The sequence below is a fragment of the Populus nigra genome, chromosome 14, assembly GCF_951802175.1.
Source record: "Populus nigra chromosome 14, ddPopNigr1.1, whole genome shotgun sequence".
Classification (NCBI taxonomy): Eukaryota; Viridiplantae; Streptophyta; class Magnoliopsida; order Malpighiales; family Salicaceae; genus Populus; species Populus nigra.
Window position 1 is genome coordinate 14,350,938 of NC_084865.1, and position 27,010 is coordinate 14,377,947.

General features: G+C 29.8%; 2 protein-coding genes across 5 annotated transcripts; both read right to left on the minus strand.

Moving 5' to 3' along the window:
• Positions 1-529: 529 nt before the first annotated feature.
• On the minus strand, positions 530-5,085 carry LOC133673231 (protein DETOXIFICATION 27-like). Its single transcript, XM_062093966.1, has 8 exons — positions 4,603-5,085; positions 3,927-4,468; positions 3,734-3,820; positions 3,571-3,627; positions 1,959-2,197; positions 1,725-1,843; positions 889-978; positions 530-764 (listed from the first exon to the last, which is right to left on the minus strand). Exons 1-8 carry the CDS (start codon positions 4,894-4,896, stop codon positions 717-719), a joined length of 1,476 nt encoding a protein of 491 aa, XP_061949950.1. The 5' UTR covers positions 4,897-5,085; the 3' UTR covers positions 530-716.
• A 3,056-nt stretch (positions 5,086-8,141) lies between these two features.
• Positions 8,142-14,031, minus strand: LOC133672443 (probable glucan 1,3-beta-glucosidase A). 4 transcript variants are annotated; one of them, XM_062092865.1, is made up of 11 exons: positions 13,880-14,031; positions 13,514-13,650; positions 13,328-13,443; positions 13,107-13,226; positions 12,383-12,568; positions 11,946-12,104; positions 11,563-11,732; positions 11,319-11,474; positions 9,037-9,389; positions 8,637-8,816; positions 8,142-8,457 (listed from the first exon to the last, which is right to left on the minus strand). In XM_062092865.1, the coding sequence occupies exons 2-11, from the start codon at positions 13,587-13,589 to the stop codon at positions 8,372-8,374; spliced, it is 1,602 nt and encodes a 533-aa protein (XP_061948849.1). In that variant the 5' UTR covers positions 13,590-13,650; positions 13,880-14,031; the 3' UTR covers positions 8,142-8,371. The 4 variants fall into 4 exon arrangements, with proteins under 4 accessions (XP_061948849.1, XP_061948848.1, XP_061948850.1 ...); XM_062092864.1 differs by having other exon boundaries at positions 13,514-14,018; XM_062092866.1 differs by having other exon boundaries at positions 13,107-13,231; positions 13,328-14,017.
• Positions 14,032-27,010: the final 12,979 nt, after the last annotated feature.

Sequence of the window (27,010 nt, forward strand, 5' to 3'; positions counted from 1 at the left end):
GATGTGACAACTTGCAGCCATCAAGTCCATCAAATCACAGTTCAGCGGGCAACTTTGACTTTCAGGTTTTTAAAAAAAAAATTAATTTTAAAAGAATATTTAATTATTTTTATGTTTTTAAATATTTTTAATGAATTGATATTAAAAAAAATTAAAAAACATAAATAAATATTATTTTAACATATTTTCAAGTAAAAAATTATTATTATTTAGTTTTTTTTATATTATGACATGGAATATTTTTTTTAATTATTTTTTTTGAAAATATTTTTTATTTTTTTTATTTAACATATTAAAATTAATAATATTCTTTAGAGGATTGGCTAGAATTTCTTCTTTCCATACATGCAGTCAGTGACTGCCGAACCACATTTAATATTAATATTATGCTCTTTGTAGTTTCTTTTTTATTTTAATATTTGTCAATAATTGTTATAGATTGTTCACGAGAAGTCTCTTTGGACAAGTCTATTAACTCGAGCACAAGTCTGGGCCAGGTTTTTTTCTGGACCAGAAATAATACTAAGAATTTCATAATAATATATCATTATGGTTATTTCTTTAAATTTAAAATACATAGAGGACCATAATAACCAAAGAAATGAAGCCTTGACTGCCAAGTTAGAACTCAAGAGCGCCGTCGGGACCTATGCATCGAGATCCCTTGAAACAAGCTGATGATGTACTCGATCGTCTAAAATTAATTACTTCCGTCTTTAGATTGCTTCTGACCACTTCAATACATGCTGGCTTGCTTTCTCTGCCTGCAAACGTCAACAAAGTAGAATAAATCAAACTACTAAACAATGGCGAGAGAGATCATCAGTACTGCTGTACAGTAGAAAGAAGTAGAAGAAAAACAATTACTAGTCTTCATTGAAAAACTACCTCCTTTTCCCAGTCGCATCGAATGGTAATGGTGGCCAGTATTAGTGTTTGAACTGCTGTCCCTCCGAAAATCATCCCAGCCCAAATTCCCTGATCGATCATGTGTTTTCAGTTCACAGACAATGGTAGAATTAATATCACTGATGGTTTTTTTGGTAATAGTCGAAAGAATATCACTGATGGTTAGATGCCCATGATCCTAGTCTTATGCATTTTGGTCAGGGACGGAAGCCAGGCCAGGTTTTAATAAAAATAGAGAAGGATTGATACAGTGATCCAATCATTTATGACCCGATCAACACTAAAAAACCTCGGTCAAAACTTGACTTTATAAAAAAAATTTCTAAAATGCTATTATTTTCAGTTTTTTATAAAACAAAAAAATTAATTCATCTCAATCGATCATCAAATTAGATTTAAAAATGAATGATAATGGGTTGAATATGAATGATGGGATATCCGATCCAGCCTAGTTTGATAAATATCCATTTATGTGGTCGGGGGAGGCTAAAAATATTTTTATTTTAAAATATATCAAAATAATTTTTATTATTTTTTATTTTTAATATTAATACATTAAAATCATTGAAAAATATTAAAATAGCATCAATTTAATAATTTTTCAAGTAGAACTTATATTTAAATATTTCTTTTAAATACGTTAGGTCAATGCAGAGAATTTATTTTGAAAAAGGATTCAGTTCCGATCGATGTACAAGATATTCCGAGGATACTATTATCACTGTGTATATATATGATGAACAAGCAAGTTGTTGATTTTCTCCTATGGCCTGTGGGTGTCGAAAGACAGCATAGACATAGCAACGTGAACGTACCATAACTCCTTGGTGAAAGAACCATCCCATTAGGAATCCAAGAGGAACTCCAATACCATAGTAGCAACCTAGGTTTATGTATGCCACGTACTTTTGCCATCCTGAGCCAACAGCAACCCCTGCAGGAAATTAACAAGTTAAAGCATGGTGATAGAACACAGCTATAATTAAATTATGAACCAGGGAAAAAATCAGATAAAAATTGTGATTAAAGCATGCATGGATGCAAGTAACCTGAGAGAACTGGCTGAACACTGTTGAGCAAGACTGTGAATGCTAAGAGGATTGAGAGCTTGTTAACTGCTTCAAGAACAGGTTCACTTGAAGTAAATATCCAGGTTAACTTGTCGTGGAAGAACATTATCAGTAGCCAGAAGACAAGGCCAATGATAACTGATGTTGTCACTGACACAATTGTAGCAAACTTGGCACCCTTCCCATTCCCAGCTCCAAGTTCGTTTGCAACCCTTACTCTGCAATTTAATTAAACCGGTAAATTATAGTTTAATTCGGTTTGCAAGTCAGTAGTTCCTTCGTTTTGAATTACACAAGTTGGCCTGAAGGATGTATATATACTTTATATAAAAGAACAATTTAATTGCGAAAAAAAAACCATCATCTCCTCAAGTAGGATTAAGTGCCGACCGCTATACCACTGTTCTTGGAGCATGTTTTAAGATTGTAGTAAAGATTATTTGTTAAAATTATTTTTATTTTAAATAATATATCAGAAAAATTCAAAAAAAATAAAAAACAGTACTGGATAACCACACAAGCAAAACACTGCTGCCTAGTCTTTGATTTTCACCGTTTGTTGGCGGGGAGTTTTGATTAGTGGGAGAAGATCTTTCATACGGGAGAAAAAAGCCAGGTGGAGAAAGCAAGGCAGCCAAAGCTTGTATAGTGATGCTTTTGGATTTAGACAACTTTTCTATGACCTATTTTGTCGCGAGCACAATTTCATCGCCAATTTTCTCTAGCTTTTGGACAACCTCTTACACTGTATGAGTCTTTGTCCATTGATACATCAAAGAAATTAATGTCATTATGTGAATGAAAACGGTATAATTATTTGATTCCTACTTGAATGATTGGATTCTTTTCCAAAATAAACCATGACCACAAAGGATAGGTGGACAGAAACACGGCTCCAATAGGAAAATTTGATATGAACAAGAGAAAAATCACCATGACATGCAGCCACCAATCGAGACCCTTCTACTTCTGTGCATGATCTTAGTCAAATCATCCACCTCGTATTCTCAAAAGAAATTGCTTTTTTTACGTTAAAAATATATTAAAATTTTACATCAATACATTAATTTAATATTTTTTAAGATAAAAAATATTGTGAAACGCAGAAAGAAAGTACTATCGTTTAATATCAAATGATCACTTGCTCTTATGATACAAATGCATGCAGATTATGTTTTGTTATAATTATAAATTTAAAAGTATTTGCATTATATATAATTTACAAATATGTTATAACTCTTTAAAATTAAAAAAAAAATCTACTTTTTCAGTCAACTACGCATGCTTATCACTACTTGTTTAAAATAGAGTTTATCAGATTCATACCATTAATCTCATGTCATGAAAGTTACATGTGAGAAGTAAAATAATGAGTTCAAAGAAAATATGAAGACGCTTCTCTAAAAATGGTGGGTCCCAATTCAAAAACTTTTTCTATATAAATTATTAAGTGGGAATATAATAATAAAAAAAACTAACGCTGAAAACAAAATATTATTCATTTTCATTCGTGTTCAAGAGATTTTGCTTATATATCTTTTTCAATTTTTCAAGTTTAAATCATGGAATTAACACGTAAAAAATTAATTACCCGGTTCCTGCAAAGAAAGCAAGAGGAATCATGATCTCCCAGCCATTTATGGTCATGCTGCCACACAAAAAAAAAAAAAAAACCTCATACCGGTTAAATATATATTAATACTTGATTGAATTGAATATTTAAAATAAATTATACGAAAAATAAATGATAATACCATATAGACAAAGCATCCACAGCAATTTCTGCATTTTTTAGATTCCCAGTCATTAAGATGAGGATTCTATAATACCAATTCTCCAGGCTGGTTAATAGCAAAAACAAAAGGCCATTTGTGAGATCCACCAAGAAAAATATATATTTAATTAACAGGCACACGTATGGCTAGAGATGAGGGAGAGGTGAGTCACCAGAGCATGACCCCAGAAGCAGCGGAGAGTTTGGTGAATTCCCAAAGGCCAGAAAAGGCTTCGGTGGAGAAACCAGTCCATGTAAGAGGACAGCCACCACAAATGGTGTAGCCTAGAAGACCAAAAACCAAAACCCACCAAGAAAAATTCAAAGTCATGGCTGTCCCAGCAACTCCAAGCTGGAGCTTATACACAAGAAGCCAACTGACAAAGATATGAACCACCAGAGCTACAAAAGACACCCATGCAATTACCATGTTCTTAAGCTGGCTCTGCAAGAATCTCTGCAAGGGAAACTGAAAGGCAAAGCTAAAGTGAAGTGGTATCATCCACACAGCAGCTTTCCCTGAAAGTTCTGCTATATCATTAGGTTGGCCAAATAGCTTCAAGACTGGAGAGGCAAAGAGGTAGAGGGGCAAAAGCAAAATACAACATAAGAACAATACAATCCATGAACGTTGCATGTATACTCCCAACATATAGTACTTTTTTGCTCCAAAAGCTTGCCCGCAGAGTGTCTCTAACGCACTTGCCATCCCCAACTGTGATATCATAATTAAACAAAATCACCCACCATTAAAATTAATTAAGTCAGGTAAATTAAGAACAAGAAATAACAACAGAAGAAAGTAAACAAAGAAATATTTCAGAGAAATAGACAGCAAGTCCAGCATACCAAGAGGCCAAAGTCGAAGCCAACAATTACATTGTTGGCAATGGAGATACCAGCAAGCTCAAGGTCACCCAAATGACCGGCAAAAGCTTGGGTGATGACAAGCATGGAGTAAGAGGTGAGACGGCTAAAGATTGCTGGACCTACTATTTGCCATAGCTTCTTTGATTCAACCCCAACCCTGCATGCAAGATCTTGAACAACAATATCATCATCTCGTTTAGTTTTCTCCTCTAAACCTTGCAACAAGGGAACCTTTGCTTTCTGGTAATCCAGGACGGCACCGTTACTAGACATCTCCTTCTATCTTCTTGGAAGTGTTTTTGCTAATTTAGGATAGCAATTAATGCAGATTGGGAGAGACAGAGAGAGATCCTCGTATATAAGAGCGTGAAGCCTATCCCTTCGGCTGGATACAAGTTTTTCCAAGCTTTCAAGGAACTTAACTATATAATATACATGGATTTTGCTTCTTTCTTGATCCATACATAATATTATTATTAACTCTCAAATGAATGGTTTGTATTTGTTTTATATACAGAACAGACATAATCATATATAGTAAAATAGAAAAAAAATATTTAATTTTTTTTCGCAAGGAAAAACAAAAACCACAGCAGAACACAGACTCCATTTTTTTAATCAATTCTATTTGATTTAAGTAATATTTTGATAATTAATTATTGATATTTTATATTAGGAAAAAAAAACAAGTATTTTTGGCTTTTATAAACAAATATGGAAAAAAGAAAATACTATATAAAACAAGCTCTAAGATATTCAAGCGAAGATGTTACCTCACGTCTTTCGCTGTCACAGGAGAGCCAACCCCATGTCATTTCTGCAGATTCATTTATTTATGTGGAGCTGGTTTCTCTACAATCGAGAGAATCAAAATAATCACACAGACGTTTAGGTCATTGCATACCGCAGCACTTTCTTTTGGAATTATTTGATTCCACCATACATATTGATCAGATCACTTCAGACCAGACGGGCTTGGGTGTGATTATTCACGAGACCACCACGTTGTGTTTTTCTAAGAAAAACAATTAAAAAAATAATAATTTTATATTGTTTTAATTTGTTAGTATTAAAAATCATTTTAAAAAAAATATATTTTTAAACAAAAAATATTTTAAAAAATAACAACAATAATATGACTCTTCATTCAACGTCATGCTGTAATTAATAACTTCATTAGAAGATTATTATATTCGAAAATTAAAAAACATTGCATCTATAGTCATGCAAACACGTTTAACCATACATGTTGATCAGATCAGATGGACTGTCTCTGTAAGATTCTTGAAGAATATGACTCTTCAGTCCCTACACGTTATACTATAATAAATCCATTAAAAGATTATTATATTCCAAAAATTAAAAAATATTACATCCATACATTTGCGTTTCTCTCTCTGATCAGAATTTGCATCTATCCGTGTACAGAGCCTGCGCGTCTACTATGGCAAGCTGTCCGCTTTTAAGCTGATACCTAATATAAGAGAAGTGAGGTGGGCTATTATATTTGGTATCATAGGGTTGTCAAGTTCTTTGAGAGGGTGGAATGTCATGTTCTATGTTAACGGGGGAGAGATTGATAACTAATTTTATTAAGAATATTGGTCGTTAATTTATGTTTTGGAGCCTTAGGTTTAGATATACACTCGCTTTACTAGAAATAAAACTATGAATAAAATAAAATTTAAAACAAATAATATATGACAAGTTAGACCGGGTTATCACATCCCCACCAAGCTTTTTATTGTGTTTTTGGGCTGCAATCATTGGAGCCCAGCACTAACATACATCATCTTTGAAAATGTTTTTTTTAGTTTTAAAAATATTTTTAAAAAATTAATTTGATTTTTTTATTTTAAAATTTTTATGGTATTTTTAAATTGTTTTGATAAGTTAATATAAAAAATAATTTTTAAAAAATAAAAAATATATATTATTTTAATATATTTCTGAACGAAAAACATTTTGAAAAGCAATTAGTATTATACTCTCAATCACCTTCTAAAAAAGTTTGTATAATACCTTATTTTTTTGCGTTTATACAAGAATGTGCTACTTTAATTGTTTTTAAAAATATTTTTTACTTGATATATATATATTTATATATAAATAACAAAATAATGTAAAATATTTATTAAAAAAAACACGGTACCTCTGTGTTTGGTATTGCGGTAGCTATTGTGGTTGTAGTTTGAAAAAAGTTGTTTTATAAAAAGTACTTTTAGTTGAGGTTGGTTTAAAAAAATATATGTTTGGTTAAAATTGTGGTTGAAATTGAGGTTGAATAAAAAGTAGTTTAATGTGTTTGCTTAAAAATGCTTTTGAAATTGAGGTTATAAAATAATTTTAAAAAATATATATTAATATTTATGGTTTTTAATTTAAATATTATAAATTTAACTATTGTTATTACATCATGAAATAAATCATACTTTATATAAAATATTTTTTATTATTCTATTAAACTATCTACAATTCCATTACGTATGAAATTCATCCGATAAGAACTACAGTTTCCATGATTTTTTGAGCATGCAATAAAATTAGGTAAAATATTATTATGAATAAAATTGAAATTACAGTATGAGTATTTAATTTATCTTAAACTAATTTAAAAAACAATAAAAAAAAAATTATTGTTCATGTTCACGTAACGTGAATTATGCAAGTAAAATCAATTCACTATACTAGTTTTTCATTAAAAAAAAATTCACATTAACAAAACAGTAACTTAAGAATTAATTTATCCATGTGGTAGTGTGCGGATGATAATGATTGCCAATAAAATACTCATACTTGAGCTGAGAAGGAAGGAAGCAAACAAGAAATTGGGTGGGCTCTTGAGATTTTCTTTTCCTTGGCAGTAGACGGGCAAAAGTGAATTGAAAAGCAGTAATTTTCTACTTCACCGAATCGGCGGTACAAACTTAATTTTCAGTGGGACCTATCTTCAAAATCTATGTTTCAAATACTTACCAAACGATTAAAAATTGTGGTTGGAACAAAACACAGTTCCAACCACAATACCAAACACCTTATTGCGTGGATCAATCCCACGGGACAAGTTGGAAGATTATGTAAAGACCCTCAGAAATGGTCTGAGAAAGGTTTGCCCGTCTTCGTATCATGGAACGGCCCTGTGTGTACTCTCTATGATCTGGTGAACAACTTTACTTACTTTCTGTGGTGCTAGTACGGAGATTACAACATATTGGACGCCAAATTCTTCCATTCTTGTTGGTTTATTGAAGGCCTTATTATGTAAACCCTAATTTTCAACTTAGTTCGAACGGAGAAAATCCCTTTCATTCAGGAGATATCGTCATTGCCCGTAATCTGTTCAACGGTTGTGAACTGTGCCATTGGAATAGCAATTCCTTTTACAGTGATCGGAGAAATCATGGTATTCACAGACTTTCCATTATCACACTTTGGGTTTTTGGTTGTGCTTTTTATAGGGTATTTCACAGTGGGCCAAGTGGTCAAGAGAGTGTATATTTTAACATACAAAAAATGGCTGTAGAGAACAAGCAAAGGAGTGATATTATTCAGAACGAGAACACTTTGTAGCTTCCATGCTTTTACAGGACCGTCCACATTTCCTGTGGAAACTCTTTGGTCTTACAGTATTAATGACCTTGCAAATTGGCATAACAAATGAATGAATATTGACAAAATCTGGGAAAAACTCAATGACAAAAAAAGCAGCCGCCAGTGGATCTTCCTCTTTCGACTCTTCTGTTATCCATTATAGTATACAAAGCAGAAAGATCCAGGCAGAAATCAATCCAAGCAATACTAACTTGTCATAAATTTTCCTGGTAGTTGAATTACCTGCACCAGATAGTTCAGAACTTCAGATGCTGTCAGGAATGATTTGTACTCAAGATAGGTGCACCTGTATGCTCGTGTGTGCAAGGGGAGAACAGAAGTGTGTCGTTCTTCTATCTATAACATAAGAGAAGAAAACAGAGGCGGAGGCAGAACACAGAACAAAAATGAACTAATTTTACCCAGTTGGAGATAATTGTTCCTAATGTTCCATTCAAAATCCCAGTGCTTTCTGTCATTTTTGAGAGTCCAATATGCCCATCCAAAGGAAGCTGCATTATAAACCTCAAGTTGTGCTCTACCAAAATCTTGATAATCTGTCTGAGACGCAGTTGTCACGTTCCACTCATTCACCCATTCCCCTGAAACCAACACAATTCAAAATCACCTAATTAGGTTCCAAAATTCAAATGCATCATTTGTGTTTAAAAAAAACAGTGGCTTCAATAAATCTATTTGATGTTTACCAAATATAAATAATTCTTATCTATTTTTTGATATTTATACTCGACTCATTCCAACTGTTTTTCTTTTTCTTTCCTTTCTTTCTACAAAGGGAACAGGATGGAGATCTTGCCTTACCAACAAAAACAAGCAGGCCATTTGCACTGTTCAGAGCCTGTAATTGAGCTGCCCTGCTCTTGTATACAAAATCTATGTTATCCATAGTGCTCATATTAACAAAGTAAGTATCAAAAAGATTGTAAAAATGCAAATCCACAACTAAATTATGAGAGCTTATATTCGCCTGGTAAAGTTCTATCGGATCTGCATTGCCAATTCTTTGGCAAATTATTACATAAGCCGTAGAGGAGTATTTTCGAACAATTTCATAGCCTTGCTTGTAATATGGAACTAAAACTTCCATGGGAACCAAGGAGGCAGATGGTTCATTTAAAAGCTCAATTCCCAGCAAAGCAGGATGTCTTGCATATCTGCAATTCAAATCAATCATTGTGAGGGTTTCATTTAGACGAAGAACTTCATGATAGCATTACTCATGTAAGATAGTTAGTGGAGAAAGAGGAATTCAGATGACCAATCAAAGCACAAATATGCATGATACACGGACATCAAACAGTTAAATCTGTGTAATATCATCTTGTATGCATAGGACTAATTATGGATTAATGTAAGGAGTCATAATAAATTCCTGCATTCATGGGACTTATATCACGATTGCTTTTATTCAATCTTCCCTTAATTAACATCAATATTATGTAAAAGAAAAGATTGATTATAATTGGAGAACGAGAGTTCTCCAAGAACGAAGTGAGCCGAGTTCATTCAAATCACATATGATGTGTGGCACAAAACATGCAGCAAGGAATACGTGAATGAGATATTCATGTTCGAAGAGCTAGCTTTTTTCCAATTCAAATCTCAAAGATAAGCTGCTCTAGCTAAAGTTCAGATTCATGGTGCCTGTGTTTATGGATATTCAATGCAAATAAGTTCCAAAAGTTCAAATGCACTGCAATAATGTGTGTTTTGTTGATACTATCTACCCTTCAAAACAAGTCAAATAGTATATAGTCAAGCTCCTTTGAAAAATTACAGTCACTATAGACCCAAATGTAACGACATCTTTTCTTAGACCAACTAAAGAAGATGGAAGAAGTAACAGAAAAGGGGCGAAGGGGATCTTGCTAAACATAATGAAGCATGTAGCAGAAAGGGTAAAATCTGTTATGGCATTCAAGAGTAAACAAGATAACAAGCTTGTGAAGCAAAGCACGAAATAATGCAACAAGTAACTTCAAATCTAGTAACCCTCAAAGTGGAAGAGCAGGAAAACTGATACATAATGTAAAATGAGTTGATGGATGCAAATAACAATGACATCATAGCGAGCCTGTGAGATAAAATTGAGATTGTGAAGGAACAACATGAGAACCATTTTGAGAATAGAGTTGAAACAACGGAACTTGTACAAAAAAGTTTTTAACACTCATAAATTGAAGATTCCACCATTCAAGAGTCTAAAGAAGAGGTCAATTGCATTGACTTCATCGTGCCCTCTAAATTCAGTATTATAATTGAGAAGACATCATATTTCCTAAATTTCTGTCATAGAGTAAAAGGTATCAATCACATAAATGTTACTTCTAGTTGTGCATGTCATTCAAGTTCATGTAGCGTTTGCTACAACTACTTCAACACGTCCAAACTCACGATCAAGGTACCCAAGGAAGAATGATGGAGATTGAAGAAAGAAATAAAAGGAATAGTATTTTAAAGTTATATGATTATTCATGGTTTTTAGCATTACTAAGGAATATTACTATTTGTCATTTAATAGTTAAAGTTGGAAAATAGTTTGTACTTATTTAGTAGGATTTCCTATTCTTATTAGCATGTTTACCAACTTCTATCAGGACTTAATGTTTGGTGCCAATAAATAATCACTTTAGTTAAACATCAATGATTTTATCTAATAAATGTTAAGCATGGAATGTTACGACGATATGAATATTGATTGATCAAGTAAATTGAGTTTTTTCAAAGAAATGGTTCCCTTGAGTGTTTGTCCTTGTATTCATTAATTGGTTCTACATCACATTCACGCACCCTCTCTCTAACCTCACACTCTGTCTCAAGCATTGCAACTTACTATGCCTGTGGCAACATCCCCTCCTTGGGAATAGCTCTTCTATCATTCTTGAACACGACAACTCAAAATTGCATATTATATCATGTTTCTTAGCCGTCCAAACTAAGCACACCAATTTAAATGCCGCTTAAAGACAACATATTTATGGACATTGACCACCTGCCATCAAAAGTTTATTGATTTATTTAAAGCTTCTACAATTGAAAACCTGGTAGGCAGTGGATAATAAACAGCATGTCTGGAAATGTACCTGGAAGCTAAAAAGTCAATAACATCCAATGTCTTTGAGACATAATCTGGAGAGGAAGGCCAGCCTGTTGTACCATCTCTACTAGCACTATGTTCCGCCCCATTTTGGGAGCCAGGAGCCGCATGAAGGTCAATTACACATTTTATATTATAGGCTCTGCACCACAGTTTTCAGGCACATATTAGACAGAAATGCGTTCAAGTTGCTAATCTTGCAAACAGAAATAAAGAAAAGCTACACCTACTGTGCCCATGAGAAAGCATTATCTAGAGCTTCCAAACATCCCCCAATAAAAGGAGCAGGTGGATCAGGATCGAAAGCAATCCACCAGCCAACAGGAATCCTCACAGTATTTATCCCACGTCTATATAGAAAACTGAAATCGTCCATAGTAATAAAACTATTTCTGTGTTTCTGCATCCAAAAGAAAAACTTGTTACATAAACAAAATTAAACCTCATGGCACTATCAATTAGTATCCATTACTTTTTCAAAGCCAAAACTCACTTTACAAAAACATACACTGTGTGACAATTAAATGTTAGATAATTGTTTATCATCAACCAAAAGAAAAATAAATAAATAAAAATTGAATTATACACTGACATAGAAAAAGAAACAATACACCTTAAGAACCTCCTTGGCCTGATGATGTCCATATCCATTTGCAAGCTGGTAATCTCCATGCAAGTCATTTGCCACTATCATCATTTCGAATGTAGCTGCATTATCATCCCATCCTGGTTTCCCTGGATAGTCTGCTGTCAGCAGATTTCCTACTGTAACCTAAAAGAGAAATATATGCTATCACGAAATAGCATTAAAACATTCATATATCAAGGAAATTGTGCACAGCAATCTAGAATTTCATTTAGCTTCATCCTTTTGCACTTTCATAATTGGCATAATAGACATGAATAAGGTTTTTAGGTGGTCATGTATTGTAGGAGTGATGCTAAGCATTAAGAAAAAAACCTCAAGAATACACATGAGCCATTAGACTAGTGGGAACCACCATTGGGTTCCACAATAAGATCACGATGCAATGGCTCAAATGTATATACCTGCAGATAAGCCCCGGTAATAAGTTTTATGTGAACTTGATTGTTGTTATTCCTTTCAATATAAAATATTTCCCCTTCTGAAGGTGAGTTTGCTGTGGCAGAAATGGAGCACCCTTCACCATAACATGCTAGAAAATAGCCTTGAGAGGTGCGAAGCTGAAATTCAGATGCAGAAACTCTCCACAACTGCAGGCATAGTCTCCACATCAGAAAAAAGTTAATGCTTCAAAACCATCAAGCATTGATCTGCAAGCTAAACATCAGAATATGAACTTAAACTAGATAAATAAAAGTGAGATTGCACAAGAAAAAGTTGTGCGCAGCTGGCATAAAACTTAAGAACTTCAAGATCTAAAATTCAAATCATGAAACCAGTAAATTGTTATAATGCCTAGCAACACTTTCCATTCAGTGGATTTGATACAACGTTAAAAAACAAAAAGGCATGCCCACATTTAATGATATATCATTAAATAAACTTTGGGAATAAATTTTAACAATTGCAACCACAAATCCTAATCAACTAGCCATAAATTATATCTGTGATTTATATAAAAGCAGATCTTAACATGCTAAAAAAAACTTGATATTGTGTGCCATTGATAATACCACACATTGGAAGGAATTCAAGGGAATGGTAAATAAAATGAAGAGGTGTTCACTAGATGTACAGAGAAAAGTTATCCATTAAAGTAAGCATAAACAATTTGGTTTGGCATTTCACCTTAAAAGTTTCCCACGAAAAAGCAACATCTCTATCCACTGTAACACCCATACCACCTCCATTCTCTGCACTCACATACTTGTGCGACGACACTGACATGAAACGAACCCCAGTACCATCCTACACTTAACACATTGGCAAAGAGATGCATTGACAGGCAACCCAAAAAAGAAAAATATATGTAAATATATACAAATCCAAAACTTTGAAAAAAAGCTCACAAGCATGTCTCCGTTGGGAATGGCATCAAAGAGTGATGGCTTGATCCAACCTTCAATCACCAGCCAACCTCCCAAGTTCACTCCCCGGACTTTAGAATTGCCTCTTAATCCCTCCACTTTTATCAAGCAAGGAATTAAAAAGTAAGAAATTCAACAATTAGCAAGCTCGAAACAAAACAGGCTCACCTGAGTATGCTCTGGAAAACAGCAGCCATGAAGAAAGTGCAAACGCCAGAACCCATTTGCTAAGACCAAGTTCCATCAAGAATGGAATGTAGGTCCATGCCAGAATCAATAAGGCCAAAATATAGTGTCCATCTGGTCTGGAACATGAAAAGGAATAACCCACTTAAGAGAATCTTACTTATCCCTTCCTTATCACTCAATTAATACCAAATTCAAAATTGTAAACAAGCATCATGCACATGATAAGTTTTCCCTTTTCATTATCTTTCAAAATTCGTTAAGAAAAAAGAAGAATGATTCTGGATTTCAAAACAACAAAAAGGGATGCGTGCCAATGGAAAAGAAGAGAAAAGAACATGGAGATACTTTCAGCTTGGTTGTGTTGGAATGTGTACAGTTTGTTTATTGGTGATTATGCTAGGGGAGCGGTCACAAGAAAGAAAATGGATAAAGTAACTTTTCCCGGAACATTGTACAAGCCTAGTACTAGGCCTGTCAAAGGTAAATAGAGGTGCTGGTATCGTACTAGCCAGTTGAACTTGGCTTGTGAATAAAAATATTAATTTAGTTCGAATTCGATGAATATTATCGAAATTAATTAAAAATAAAATATAAATAGTTGTAATTTATATTTGATATAGATTTCGTTTGTTTGCGTGGTGTGGACTGTGGAAAGTGTTTTTTTTTAATTTGATTTTTTTATTTTAAATTATTTTTATATATTTTTAGATTGTTTTGAAGTGTTGATAGTAAAAATAAATTTTAAAAAAATAAAAATATATTATTTTGATATATTTTCAAGTAAAAAATATTTTAAAAAATTATCGTTGCTATAATATCAAACAGACTCATAAACTGGTTATTGAATAATAATTTGCTTGGATAATTTTATTTTTAAAAAAATGAATAAGTGAGCTTTTTCAAAGTATATTTTAACATAAAAATTCATAATTATAAATAGAAAAATATATGCATGTATTTAATTAAATAAAATAAAAATTATTTGTACCTATACATGAAAAAGAAAAATTATTAATGATAACAAGAGATTAAATTGTAAAAATTAAGATGAATGTAGATCAAGATATTTGACCTAGCGGGTCGTATACCTGGTTATGTTTAATAATTTTTTTTGTTATAATAAAATTTTTATCCAATCAAACAATAATATAAATAAACATGTATGAAAAATGAGTGAATAAAATCAGATAAAATATTAGGTAAGGTTGCACGTATTATAATAAAACATTGTTACATTTTATGTGAAACCATGTAAAACTAAATGATATTTAACTAAATACTAAATTGAAAAAATAAAAAATGAGAATCGATGTAAATATCTAATCTTAAAATACATGTATAAACTCAATTGTATTCAATAAATTTTTTTTACGACCAATTTTATTTAATAAAATAATAATAGAAAAACATGCAAAGTGAAGTGATTAAATGAAATTAAATAAATAAAATTTAAAAAAAGGGCACCTTGAAAGAATCCCCCTTGATATAAAATAATGTTGAAATCTTATAGTATACTGAATAAAAATTAAATCACATTTTATTAGAAAACATCATAAAAATATGTTAAAATGAAAAAAAAAATAAAAAATTAATTAAAACTCAACATTTAATGATATATTAAAATAAAAAAATAAAATGATCAAAAAAATAAAATGACAAAAAATAGAGTCCATGTACGCGGCCCTAGCTTTGGTGGCCTAGTCTTGTGGGCTTTCAGCCTAGGACACGTGTCTGGACTAAGTTTTTTTCTCTTGATTTTTAGTTTTCAAGGGCAGATGTTTTTTGAAAAAAAAACATGAGACGCATTACTTGTTGACATGGTTTCAGCTGATCAGAAAGTCTCATAAATTTGGGTTATGGATTATTTTTTCAAAAATCTTGATTTTCAACATGTTCTTATTCAAAACACCTAAAGAACAATTTATATACTTTGAGAAACCTATTCATGCTTTTGAGTAACACAAAAGAAAATTAATTCGAAAAAAAAATTGAGCTCAACTTTACCATCTCGATCATGGTATGGACAAAGAACATCTATTTGAAACTCCTCTTATTGAACGGGACTTGTTAACACTAAAATCAATTTTTTTTGTTATCATAATCGATATCAATGAAAACTCTTTCCCCTGCCACAATGTAGCAACTTTCTCTCCCATCTCTCAAGTCTTTTATTAGAAAACAAGAAAAATGCTATAGTTTAATAATTTTTAAAATGTCAAGGCACCAAGAAGCTATCATTTAAAAAGTAAAAAGATCAAAATAATTATTTTATAGTATTTTTAAAATTACCATTTATTTCCTCCTTGTTCAACACTTCGGTCAAACTTGTTTCAATCTTGCCTGTCCTAGACACTTCTTGATATAGTGGTTGTGAATTTTGGCATGAAAATAATGCAATTAAAGATAAATAAATTTTAATTATTAAATTAAAAAAAATTAACATAGATTTTTGCAGTGAAAACCATATGGTTTAAAGTATCCTGTAATATTTAAAAATTTTATTCAAGAATAATAAACAAAATGTAAATGTTATCAAATCTAACTTAAAATTCAATTAAAGTCCGAATCTATACACCTGCATACGAAATATTTTTATTGAATATAATACACATATACTTCAATATTAATAATGTGCACATATATAGTGTTTGCAATTTCAAAATAATAAAAAATAACGAGAATTAGGAATGAGAATTTCACTTGAATGGAGACTGACACGAGCTGTCTTTAATAGAATAGATGTCATAACTGCGCGCTACCGTGAACTTGTGATATATCTGTATGTTATCGTGGACTTATAAAAAAACATAAAAAAATTATACTGAGAAGGATTGTTTTAATCTATAATATTTAAAAAAAAATTACAAAAATAATTTTAGAAAAAAACATAAAAAACAAAAGGAAAAAAAAACCATGCATGGAAATATTGTAACAATCTATAGTGTTTTATAAGGAGATATATATTTGTAATTCTCAATCAGCTCAATATTAAAAAAATAAAATCAACAGAAATAATTTTAAAAAAAGTCATAGAAAAAATATGTGGGGATGACTGTAGTAATCCACAGTGTTTTGAAGAAAAAAAAAATACAGAGCAAAATTCTCAACCAACTTAATGTTAAAAAAATAAAAGCAACAAAGATAATTTTGAAAAAAAATCATATAAAAAAACAAAATTTATTAAAAAAAAAGAAAATAAAAAGGACCTATATAAAGAAACATTATAGCAACCCACAATATTTTGTGAGGAAAACTACAGTTGTAATTCTCAACCAACTCAATATTAAAAAAATAAAATCGACAAAGATAATTTTAAAGAAAATCATAAAAAAAAACATAAAAACCATGTAGAGAAACATTGTAGCAATCCAAAATATTTTAAAGAAAAAAAACTATAAAGCTAAATTCTTAATCATCTCAATATTAAAAAAATAAATTCAACAAAGATAATTTTAGAAAAAAAAACATGTGGAAAAACATTGCAGCAAAGCAAAAACTATGTGGAGAAACACTGTAGTAATCAACAATGTTTCAAAGAAAAAAACTATAAAGCTAAATTCTCAACTAGTTTAATAGTAAAAAAATAAATTTGACAAAGATAATTTTTTAAAAAAAATATAAAAACAAAAAAATGAAAAAAAGAAGAAGATAATTTTGGGAAAAAATGAAAAAAGAAAAAAGAAAAAGAAAAGGCATATGGGTAATGGAAAACAAAACGAAAACAAATAAAAAAACATGCGGGAAATGAAAAAAAAAAAAGCAAAAACAAAAAAAATATGTGGAGAAAACTGCAATACTTTTCCCACGCGTTTTAGATTATTTGTTAATAAAATATTTATCGTTATTTGTTATCCTTGCCATAAGAAAGAGGATTACTTCATAAGCAAAAACTGGTTTAAAAATATCGATTGTATTTTAAAATAGTTTTTATTTAAAAATATATTAAAATTATATTTTTTTTGTTATTTAAAAAAATATTTTTAATATCAATATATTAAAATCATCTAAAATTATCAAAAAAATATTAATTTAAAATTAAAAAATATATTTTTTTTAAAAAAAACGCTTAATCAAACATTAAAATAGACAAACTCTTAATCATGAGTTAATTTTCTAAATTTTGAATTGTATAGCATTTGGGGGAAATATCATATTTTCATTTAAAAGCCATTGTTTTTCAAATGGATACAAAAAAAACATGCAATGATGAATTATACCATACTCTTCATGTATATAAAAGCATTTTATCCATATAAAACATTAAAATAATTATATTCTCTGTTTTTATATCCGGTTAATGTCATGAAATTAGTTTTAAGGAGGGTTAATCTAGTATTAAATAATTATGTTTTGGTTGGAGTTAATAATTACTTTTTCATTGTAATTTTTAGCTACAAATAAATAAAAATAAATATTTTATAGTTAGATTGCTACAAATACTAAAAACTAAGATAATTATTATAAATTATAGTTTTGATTTCATATAAAAAATAATTGTAATCTTCACGTATTTATGGAAAAATTCTCCCCTGTAATAAATGAAAAAAAATATATTTTTTTATTTTTCATTGGAAAAATAAAACTAAAAACGTAGAAGAAAAATAAAGTAGATATGTGATATCATATGCTTTTCTCTTACGGAACATGTCATTTGTTATGCAGAAAATATTTTCCCATGATAATATTTTCCTCAATTTCAAGTGTGAAACAAACGATCGAAAAATTGATCATCGATTGTTTTTTCCCACTCAGCAATTGTTCTGGTGTAGAGGAAAACTTGGTAGCTATTATCTCATAAGTGTAACAAACATCTAAATATTTTTTTAAAAATAAAAAATATTAGTTAGGTATTTTTTTTAACGATAAATATTTTGAAAAGTAATCGCTATTACAATACTAAAATATTTTAAATTAAAAAAAATACTTAAATAATTTTAAAATTTTTAGTTATATGCAATAACTTTTTTATTTTTTTTATTGTCGAGGCTTTGTTTGATAAAAAACTCATTTTTTATGATAAAACTACTAGAAACAGATCTAGTGATTGTTTTTAAAACACACACTTAAACCAAAAAAATTATTTAACAAAAATATGGCACACCAAACAAAGTTTTGAACCTTTGACTCAATTTTACCCAACTGGGTTGATCCAAAAAGTTTTGTTTGATTATAAACCGAACAAAAAATAATAGTTTGACCCTAAAATAGCCCAAAAATAAAACTAAAGCCAAAAAATAGATTAAACATCCAAAAAAACACAAAACTAAAAAATTATTAAACAAAATGAATGAAACACACAAAAAAAATGAAGAAAACCAAACATGAACCCAACAACATGGGTTCCAAAACATACCATATTTAGTCAAAACGAAGGCATATATATGTTGAAAATCATGTAATGTTCAATAATCTAGCGTCTATTTACTTTGATTTAAATATCATATTTTTTTTAAAATAAGTTTTGATTTTAAATTAAAATACTAGGATTAAAAACCATTAAAATCATGTTATTGATGCAAATAAATACTAAATTATTAGTTAATCATGCATAAATAAGGGTTTTGTGCAAAGAAATTGATCAAAATTTATCCAAATAAAGGGGTTAAAACAATGTTCGTTTCTAGTAACACGAAGAACATTGCCCATAAACTACGGGTGAGAAAAAAAATCGAGAAATCGATTAAACTGAAAAAACAAAAAAATAACAAAAAAACCAAATCATGAAAAAAAAATCGATTAGAATATTTTTTAAAATTTTCGGTTCGGTTCGGTTTAATTAGCCTGAAACTGATCAAACCTTAACTGAACCGAATCGGTTCAGTTAAAATAAAGTACTATAAAATTGCTTTCTAATTTTTAACCATAATTCAGTAGTACATGTCCTTACTCCACATTCAGCAACTGTCTTTACTCCACAGCAAACAAGTCGTTGCCCCATCCCTCACAAGCCACAACTCTCAAATCTCAATCTCTCACACTCTCAGCCTGATAAAAAATGATTTCTCCATTGCTGTACAAAACTTCATAGGCAGATCTAGTTACCTGACAAAATCAAATTAATAAATCTTCATCTCCTAACTCTTGTAAACTGGTAGACTGGTAGGCTGGCAGCCATCTCTCTCTCCCATACGGGCATGCCACACACCACACCTAATCTCTAAATCTAGCAAACAAATCACCTCTTTGACTCCCTCTCTCACACCCGACCTTGAATCTTGTCACATTATGTATGATTTCTTTTTTCTATCAATCTCTGTTTTTATTTTTTACATATGCTCTGTGTATTTGTGAAGATAGAAGTCTTGTTGAATATTTTTTTTCTGTTATGTCTTTACCAAAAATCAGAGTTGTAGCTTAGATTAGACTAGTATAATTTTTATTTTTCTCGATTCTAATGCAATACCATCAGGATTCAATAATGCTTCTTGTAAACAATTGAGACTTTAAAGGTCAGAGGTGGTTTTTTTTTAATAAATGGAAGATGTGAACCAGAGACAGAGAGAACTAAACAAATGATTTGGTATTTTGGTTGCAGCTTTGACAAATATATGCAAGTGCTAGGTACATTATGAGTTTATTAATTATTTCATGTCTTTTCTTTATTATCAAAGCCATTTACACACACACACATATACTGATGTAATACCATTAATTTTATGTCTTTGTTTTCAATGTTGAGAATTTGTACTTATGTAAAGAATATGCCCAAAATCAGGAAGAAAAAGTTTGAGTGAGAAATTTAGAATGACAACTCATGTATTACACATGTCATATGCCTACTTTACACCAGAATAACTGTTAATTGTGACACTGGAAAAAAAGTGAAATTTCATCTTATCATTTTAATCGAACCAATACCTTCAGAAAAAAGAGAAGCATAATTAGAACATTTAGGAGGCTTGTAGAGAATTTTAGTTGTTAACGCAACTAAAAAATAATGAGGCAAAATAGAGTGTATTCATAAATCTGCAAAATGAGCAGTATTTATTTTATTTTATTTTTATTTTTGACATGCCCATTTGAATAATTTGTAGAACTTGAATAATTAGTAGAAATTTGGTAAGGTTGTACCACTATTTTGCTTGTAGAAATTTGGTAATGTGTGTGCATGCGTGTATTTCTAAATATATAAGCATGAATCATCATTATTATCATTTTCATTACACTGTAAAGTGTAAATAGATTTATAATTTATCATTCTCACATAAATTATGGTCGTGAACATGTTTTCATTAGGTAATAACAGATGGAAAACTTTCAAATTCAAAATGTTTCATCCACTGGCACTACACCAACATCAACCAATTCTCCAACTTCAAAGACTAACCCGCAAGATCCATCATAGATACAAAAGGTAAAGAACCTTAAATCTTTACATCAAGTAAAAGAAATGCTGATGATAGAAAAAAATCACAAATTTGGGATCACTTTAGAAAACTTAATGATGATCCTAAAGCCCATAGAGCTCAATGTAATTATTGTGAAAAACATTATGCATATCATACTATTTTTAATGGCACGAGTAATATGTGAAGTCATTTAAAAGTGTGCAAAAAGTTTCCTTTTGTGGTTAATAGGAAACAAAAGATTTTGATATTTGAACTTAAGATAAAGGAGGGTCAATTGGGAGATTAGAATGTGGGAACTCTTAAGACAATAAGTTATAATTATAATGAACATAGACAAGCACTAGTAAATATGATTATAATTGATGAGTTGCCTTTTAATTTTATGAAGGGTCAGGGATTTAAATTGTTTACTAAGACCATGCAACCTGGATTTAACATTCCTTCTCGTTTTACTATTACGAGAGATTGTTTGAAACTTTGTGTTGAAAAGAAAGATAGATTGAGGACAACTTTTAGGGGTCAATGATTGTGTTTAACAGCATATACATAGACATCAATCTAAAATATTAACTATATGTGTTTAACAGCTCATTGGATTGATAATGAATGGAATTTGCATAAAAAGATTCAATTTTTGTCAAGTTTTCCAATCATATGGGTGAGACAATTGATAAAGTTATTGGGAATTGTATGTTAGAGTGGGGGATAGATAAAGTTTTGATTGTTACAATCGATAATGCATGCTCTAATAATGTGATTATTTCATTTTTAAAAAAATATGATGAAAGATTTGTCAACTAATATATTATCAAATGAACATTTGTATGTTAGATGTTGTGCACACATTGCAAACCTTATTATGTGTGATGACTTGAAAGAGATTAATGTTTTAGTTGTTAAGATTCAAAATACAATTAGGTTTGTAAGATCTTCACCTCCGAGACAACTTGCATTTAAGAAGTGTGTAGAAAAATTGCATATAGAGTATAAAAATTCATTGTGTTTAGATATGGCAACTCGATGGAATTCAACTTATCTTATGTTAGAAGCTGCTGAAAAGTTTGAAAAGATGTTTGTGAGGTTAGGTGAAAATGAACCTAGGTATATGAATTACTTTTTAGAGGTTGATTCAAAGGGGAATAAAAAAAATATAAAGCCACCTAGTTTGAAGGATTAGGAAAATGTTGGAACTTTGGTGAAGTTCTTAAAGATCTTTTAAATGGTTACAATGAGAATTTCTGGCTCATTGCATGTAATATTAAATTCTTTCTTCAATGAATTGATTTATATGCATACAAACTTATTGCAATTGTGTAAAAATAAAAATAATCTTTTAAATGGAATGACAATGAAGATGATGTTAAAGTTTAAGAAGTATTAAAGTTGTGAAGTAAATCAAATTTTTTTGTTATATGTGGTTAATATCTTAAATCCACGTTTCAAGTTGAAACATGCGAAATTTTGTTTTGGTGATTTTTATGATTATGACAAAGTACAATTGCTAACAAATAGGGTGAAAGATACTTTGGTGAGCTTGCATGAGTTTTATTTAAAAGTTAATGAAGTGATGGATAATAATAGGCATAAACAAGATATTAATGTTATTGATGAATGGAGGTAGATGTTAACATTTTGACTCGATTCAAAAGGCATTTACACGAGGAGGATAATATGAAAAATAAAAATGAGGTTGAGAGATATTTGGTTGATAGTTGTGAGGATCTTAATAATAATAATTAGATATTTTGGGTTGGTGGAAGAGTAATGCTTCGAAATATAAGGCATTTTCAAAGGTTGCATAACATGTTCTAGCTATTCCTACATCCACAGTGGCTTCTAAATCAGCTTTTAGTACAGGTGTTCGTATACTCGATCAATTTCAAAGTTCTTTATCTCCAGCAATAGTTCAAGCACTCATTTGTTGTCAAAATTGGTTGCATCATAGACCAATTCTAACTGATATTAAAACCTTGATAAATGATTTTGAAACCTACAAAAACCTTGAGTCATGTATTTTTTTATAAACTTGCACATTTTATTGTGATTTATTAATTAAAGCATTTTCAATCATTTAACATGTCTAATTTTTTATTTTGTAGAATTTAGTGAAAAGTTATATCTAGCAACAAATGCTAATTAGTTTAAAATTCATATTGATGGTAAAATACTACTTTTTTTATTTTTATATCTTCTAATTTAAATTATCATGTTATAATTTAAAATCTTGAATTTCAGGTTTTGATGTCAATGATATTAAAGAATCAAAGTGCAATGTTCTTGATGTGCTTTTCGATTGGGATGATGTGCATAATGAAGATTTATATTTTTTGTATGAAGTGTTTTATGACAAGGTTATTTGTTTTTTTAAAAACTCTTTTGAAAAAAGTGCTTTCTAATTTAAATTTTAACTTGATGTGTGTGTTATTTAAATTTTGATGTAGGAGTCTTCCTCCAAAAAAATAAATTAGAAAGGCTTGCAACATATTAAACACAATATAGACACTAATAATGTAATTTAAATGAATATTCAGTGGCAAAAAAAATTAAATCTTGTAACAAAATTAGACAATATTAGCATCAATTATAAGCTTATTAGAAAAGCTAAAAAAAAGCCCAAAAAACAATAATCGAACCGAATCGAAACCAGTTAGTTGGAACCAGTTTCATTTTTAATTTATTTTAAAATTTTGATTTGGTTACTTTTTTTGGTAAAAATCGAACCGAACCGAAAATGATCACCCTTACCATAAAACCAAAAAAAAAACTCAATCATACCCAACCATTACCAAGCCCTGTAAATTGGCATTTTTTATTTCTAAAACATGCTTTTTTTTAATTCCAACAAGTCTCAATGCCATACACAAACATGATTAAATAAAAAAACTAACAAAAAGATCAAAATCAAGCATGAGGTACCAAATCCAAAAACTACAAACCTAAAGCAATCTATATGTTCATGCAACATGGATTCAAGATTGGTTTTCTGAACCTATTTTGTGCATGAATAGGCCTAGGAAACTTATGATTAACACTCATGTTTTAACATGCATAGCTTAGGCTAAACAAAAACTAAAATAACATTATATATATAAAAAAAACTTAAGCAACAACTTTAATATATCAAAATAATAAAAGGACTTCAAAAGAATATCATTAAATAAAAAGCACAACAACAAAAAGGTGAATGCGACATCACATATTAAGCATTTGAAACATCTTTTCCTAGGAAACTTATGATTAACACTCATGTTTTAACATGCATAGCTTAGGCTAAACAAAAACTAAAAGAACGTTATATATATAAAAAAAACTTAAGCAACAACTTTAATATATCAAAATAATAAAAGGACTTCAAAAGAATATCATTAAATAAAAAGCACAACAACAAAAAGGTGAATGTGATATCACATATTAAGCATTTGAAACATCTTTTCTATGCTTATAAACATAAATATAAAACAAAACAAATAAAAAACAACAAAATAAACCATAAAATACCTCATTTTGGATCAGCAACGTATACCTAAAACATCCACTCTATCTTAGCTTTCCTTTAGAAAAGTTTGCCTTTTACAAACTTGTAAAGTTTAAGAAAACTTTTGTTTAGGCTTTTGGACCTTTACTCTTATGTTTCTTATTAATATATCTCTTATTTCTCTAAATTTTTTTATCTTTTTTTCTCTCCCCTTTTCACTGATCTTAGAGGGGTGTTTACAGGGTTTTGAATCCATTAATGACCTCTTGATCCTGAGAGAACTGTTGTGAACACTTGAAAAGAACTTATTGAAAAGACTTTGTGTGCGAGCACATGAAAAGAAAGTCGATTTTTGCATGATATTTGTACTGTCAGGGCTGACTGAGTTGCCCACTTTTGAGGTCTCGTCAAAGCAATTCTAACATCATCATCGCTTGAGACCACTTGAAGTTGGTAGACGTGTGCATGTATTTTATTTGGACCAAACTTTTCTCAATTTGAAGGTTTGTAACTCTATATTCATTCGTTCGAAGCTGCTAACTTGATCAATCAAAATTGTCGAAATAAAGATGCCCAGGTGACGAATGACGTGTCACTCATCTTCTATTCATTAAGTCTAAATGGCACGTTGTTTAAGGTTTTGACTTGGGACTGACAAATTTCAATTGAGTCTCTACTCTTCCAGTTTCTTTTAATTGCATCATAATTGCCTCACAGCTTTAAATTTAATGCAAATTGATCATTGTCAAACTCAATTGTCAGCCCTAAAGTTTACCGCTATTCTTATTTTAGTCATTGGTTTTGAATTTGTACATTTTGACTTTTAATTGGTCAACAAACTTTAAATTTCTTCAATTTGGCTTATGATTTGGTAAATTTCAACCTCTACATTCATGCGTCTTTTCAGTTTGGTCTTTGGTTTTATATTTTTTCAATAAAATCCCTAATTTTCCATCAAACTTCAATATGTATGCAATTAAACCCCTAATTTGACCACATTAAGTCTTTAAATTTACAATCCAACCTCTAATCTTTGATTTCTTCTGATTAAAGTCTAAATTGACTTCAAAAATAGTTTTTTCTTATGATTAAGCTCTCAATAAATTCAATTAAATCTTGAAGAATTCCAACTGAGTCTTTAAACATCCAATTTTGAATTTCCCTCCTTAGATTAATTTTTTTTTGCCTATAAGGCTTTCATTTATTGAAAATACACTATTAAATTTTCTAATATTGTATATTATGATCTTCCTCAACCAGTCTTCGACAATTTCCAAAATGTTCTAGTATATTCTTTTCACTGATATAATTTTTATTTTCTTCAAATATTTTTTGATATTTTTTGTATTTTCTTTTTTTTTTGTTTACGCAACCCAAAAATGGGTAACAACATAAAACATAAAATTTTTTTATAGATGAATAAGAATAAATTAAACAATTTAATAAAAGCCTTTATTTAGAAAAAGGCTAAACAAACAAAATAAAAAATCACAAAGGAGGGATACTAATTGAAATATAAATTAAACAAAAAAATAATAAAAAAGGTATCAACTAAATAAAAACCAAAACTAGAATAAAAAACAAAAAAACAAAAAAGCAATAGTCTAGGCATAACAAGCGTGTTTTTAAAAAATAAGAAAAACAAATGATTCAGATTATAGTCCCAATTAATTTTAATAAATTAGTTTTATTTTAATTATATGATAAAAATTAAGGAAAGGTAGTAAACAAATAAAATTTTTTAAAAATGTGATGATAAGTTGAAGAAAGAAAATTGGAACATGAAATTGGATAAAAATGACAAAAACAATTAGCTCAAGTCAATTTGAAGTAGCGTGACATACATGTAATTTGGATAATAAGGGACGAGTCAACTCGAGTTAACTCGTAAAATTCACACCTTAGATTACGAGATCAGGATAACTTAGTAGAAAACAAACTAAAGAAAACTATAAAACCAATATTTTTTTTAAAAAATAATTAATGTCAAATGATGAAATTAAAAAGAAAATAAGCATAAAAAAGATGTTGACTCAAATTAAATCTTCAAACCCATGAACCAGGTCAATAGATCGGAAGCACTGTACAACAAAAATATATTGAGCCTAATCCCCAATAAATCAAATATTAAAGGATGAGATCGAAATAAAAATCAATTATACGAAAAAATATAAAAAAGTTAATAATTAAAAGAATAAGGTGAAAATTAAAATAAAAAATAAATTAAAGGTTAAATTGAAAAGAAAAACAACTCTAATAAAAAAGAATAAATAAAAAAAATAAGGATCAAATTTAAAAGAAGCAATACATAATAAATTTAGATTGAATGATAAAATTAAAAATCAATAAAATTATTAAAAAAAATAAAAATAAAATAAATAAAGATGGAATTAGAAAAATGTTAAGTTGAATTTGAATGAATAAATTAAATACAAATAATAATTTTATAAAAAATTTAGAAAAAAAAAATTGAGTATTATGTTATTGCTTCGTAAACTGGAAATCACTGTATAATACATTGAAATAATCACATCAATCCTCGAATAACTCGAATATTAACTAGCTAATGATTTTACTGCGAAACCTAGAACATTGGAGAAAATGACATCGAAGTCCTGCTATTCATTAATTACTATTAATTAAATTAAATAA

What these genes read in the sequence shown, in the direction of transcription:
- LOC133672443 (XM_062092865.1), bottom strand. Translation starts at nt 13,589, where the DNA reads ATGGAACTTGGTCTTAGCAAATGGGTTCTGGCGTTTGCACTTTCTTCA. An exon ending in AATGCTTTCTCATGGGCACA is followed by an intron (nt 11,475 to 11,562) that starts GTAGGTGTAGCT and finishes ACTGTGGTGCAG; the next exon opens with AGCCTATAATATAAAATGTG. An exon ending in GAACAATTATCTCCAACTGG is followed by an intron (nt 8,458 to 8,636) that starts GTAAAATTAGTT and finishes TATCTGGTGCAG; the next exon opens with GTAATTCAACTACCAGGAAA.
- LOC133673231 (XM_062093966.1), bottom strand. Translation starts at nt 4,896, where the DNA reads ATGTCTAGTAACGGTGCCGTCCTGGATTACCAGAAAGCAAAGGTTCCC. An exon ending in GCTTCGACTTTGGCCTCTTG is followed by an intron (nt 4,469 to 4,602) that starts GTATGCTGGACT and finishes ATGATATCACAG; the next exon opens with TTGGGGATGGCAAGTGCGTT. An exon ending in TCTTTCACCAAGGAGTTATG is followed by an intron (nt 979 to 1,724) that starts GTACGTTCACGT and finishes ATGATCGATCAG; the next exon opens with GGAATTTGGGCTGGGATGAT.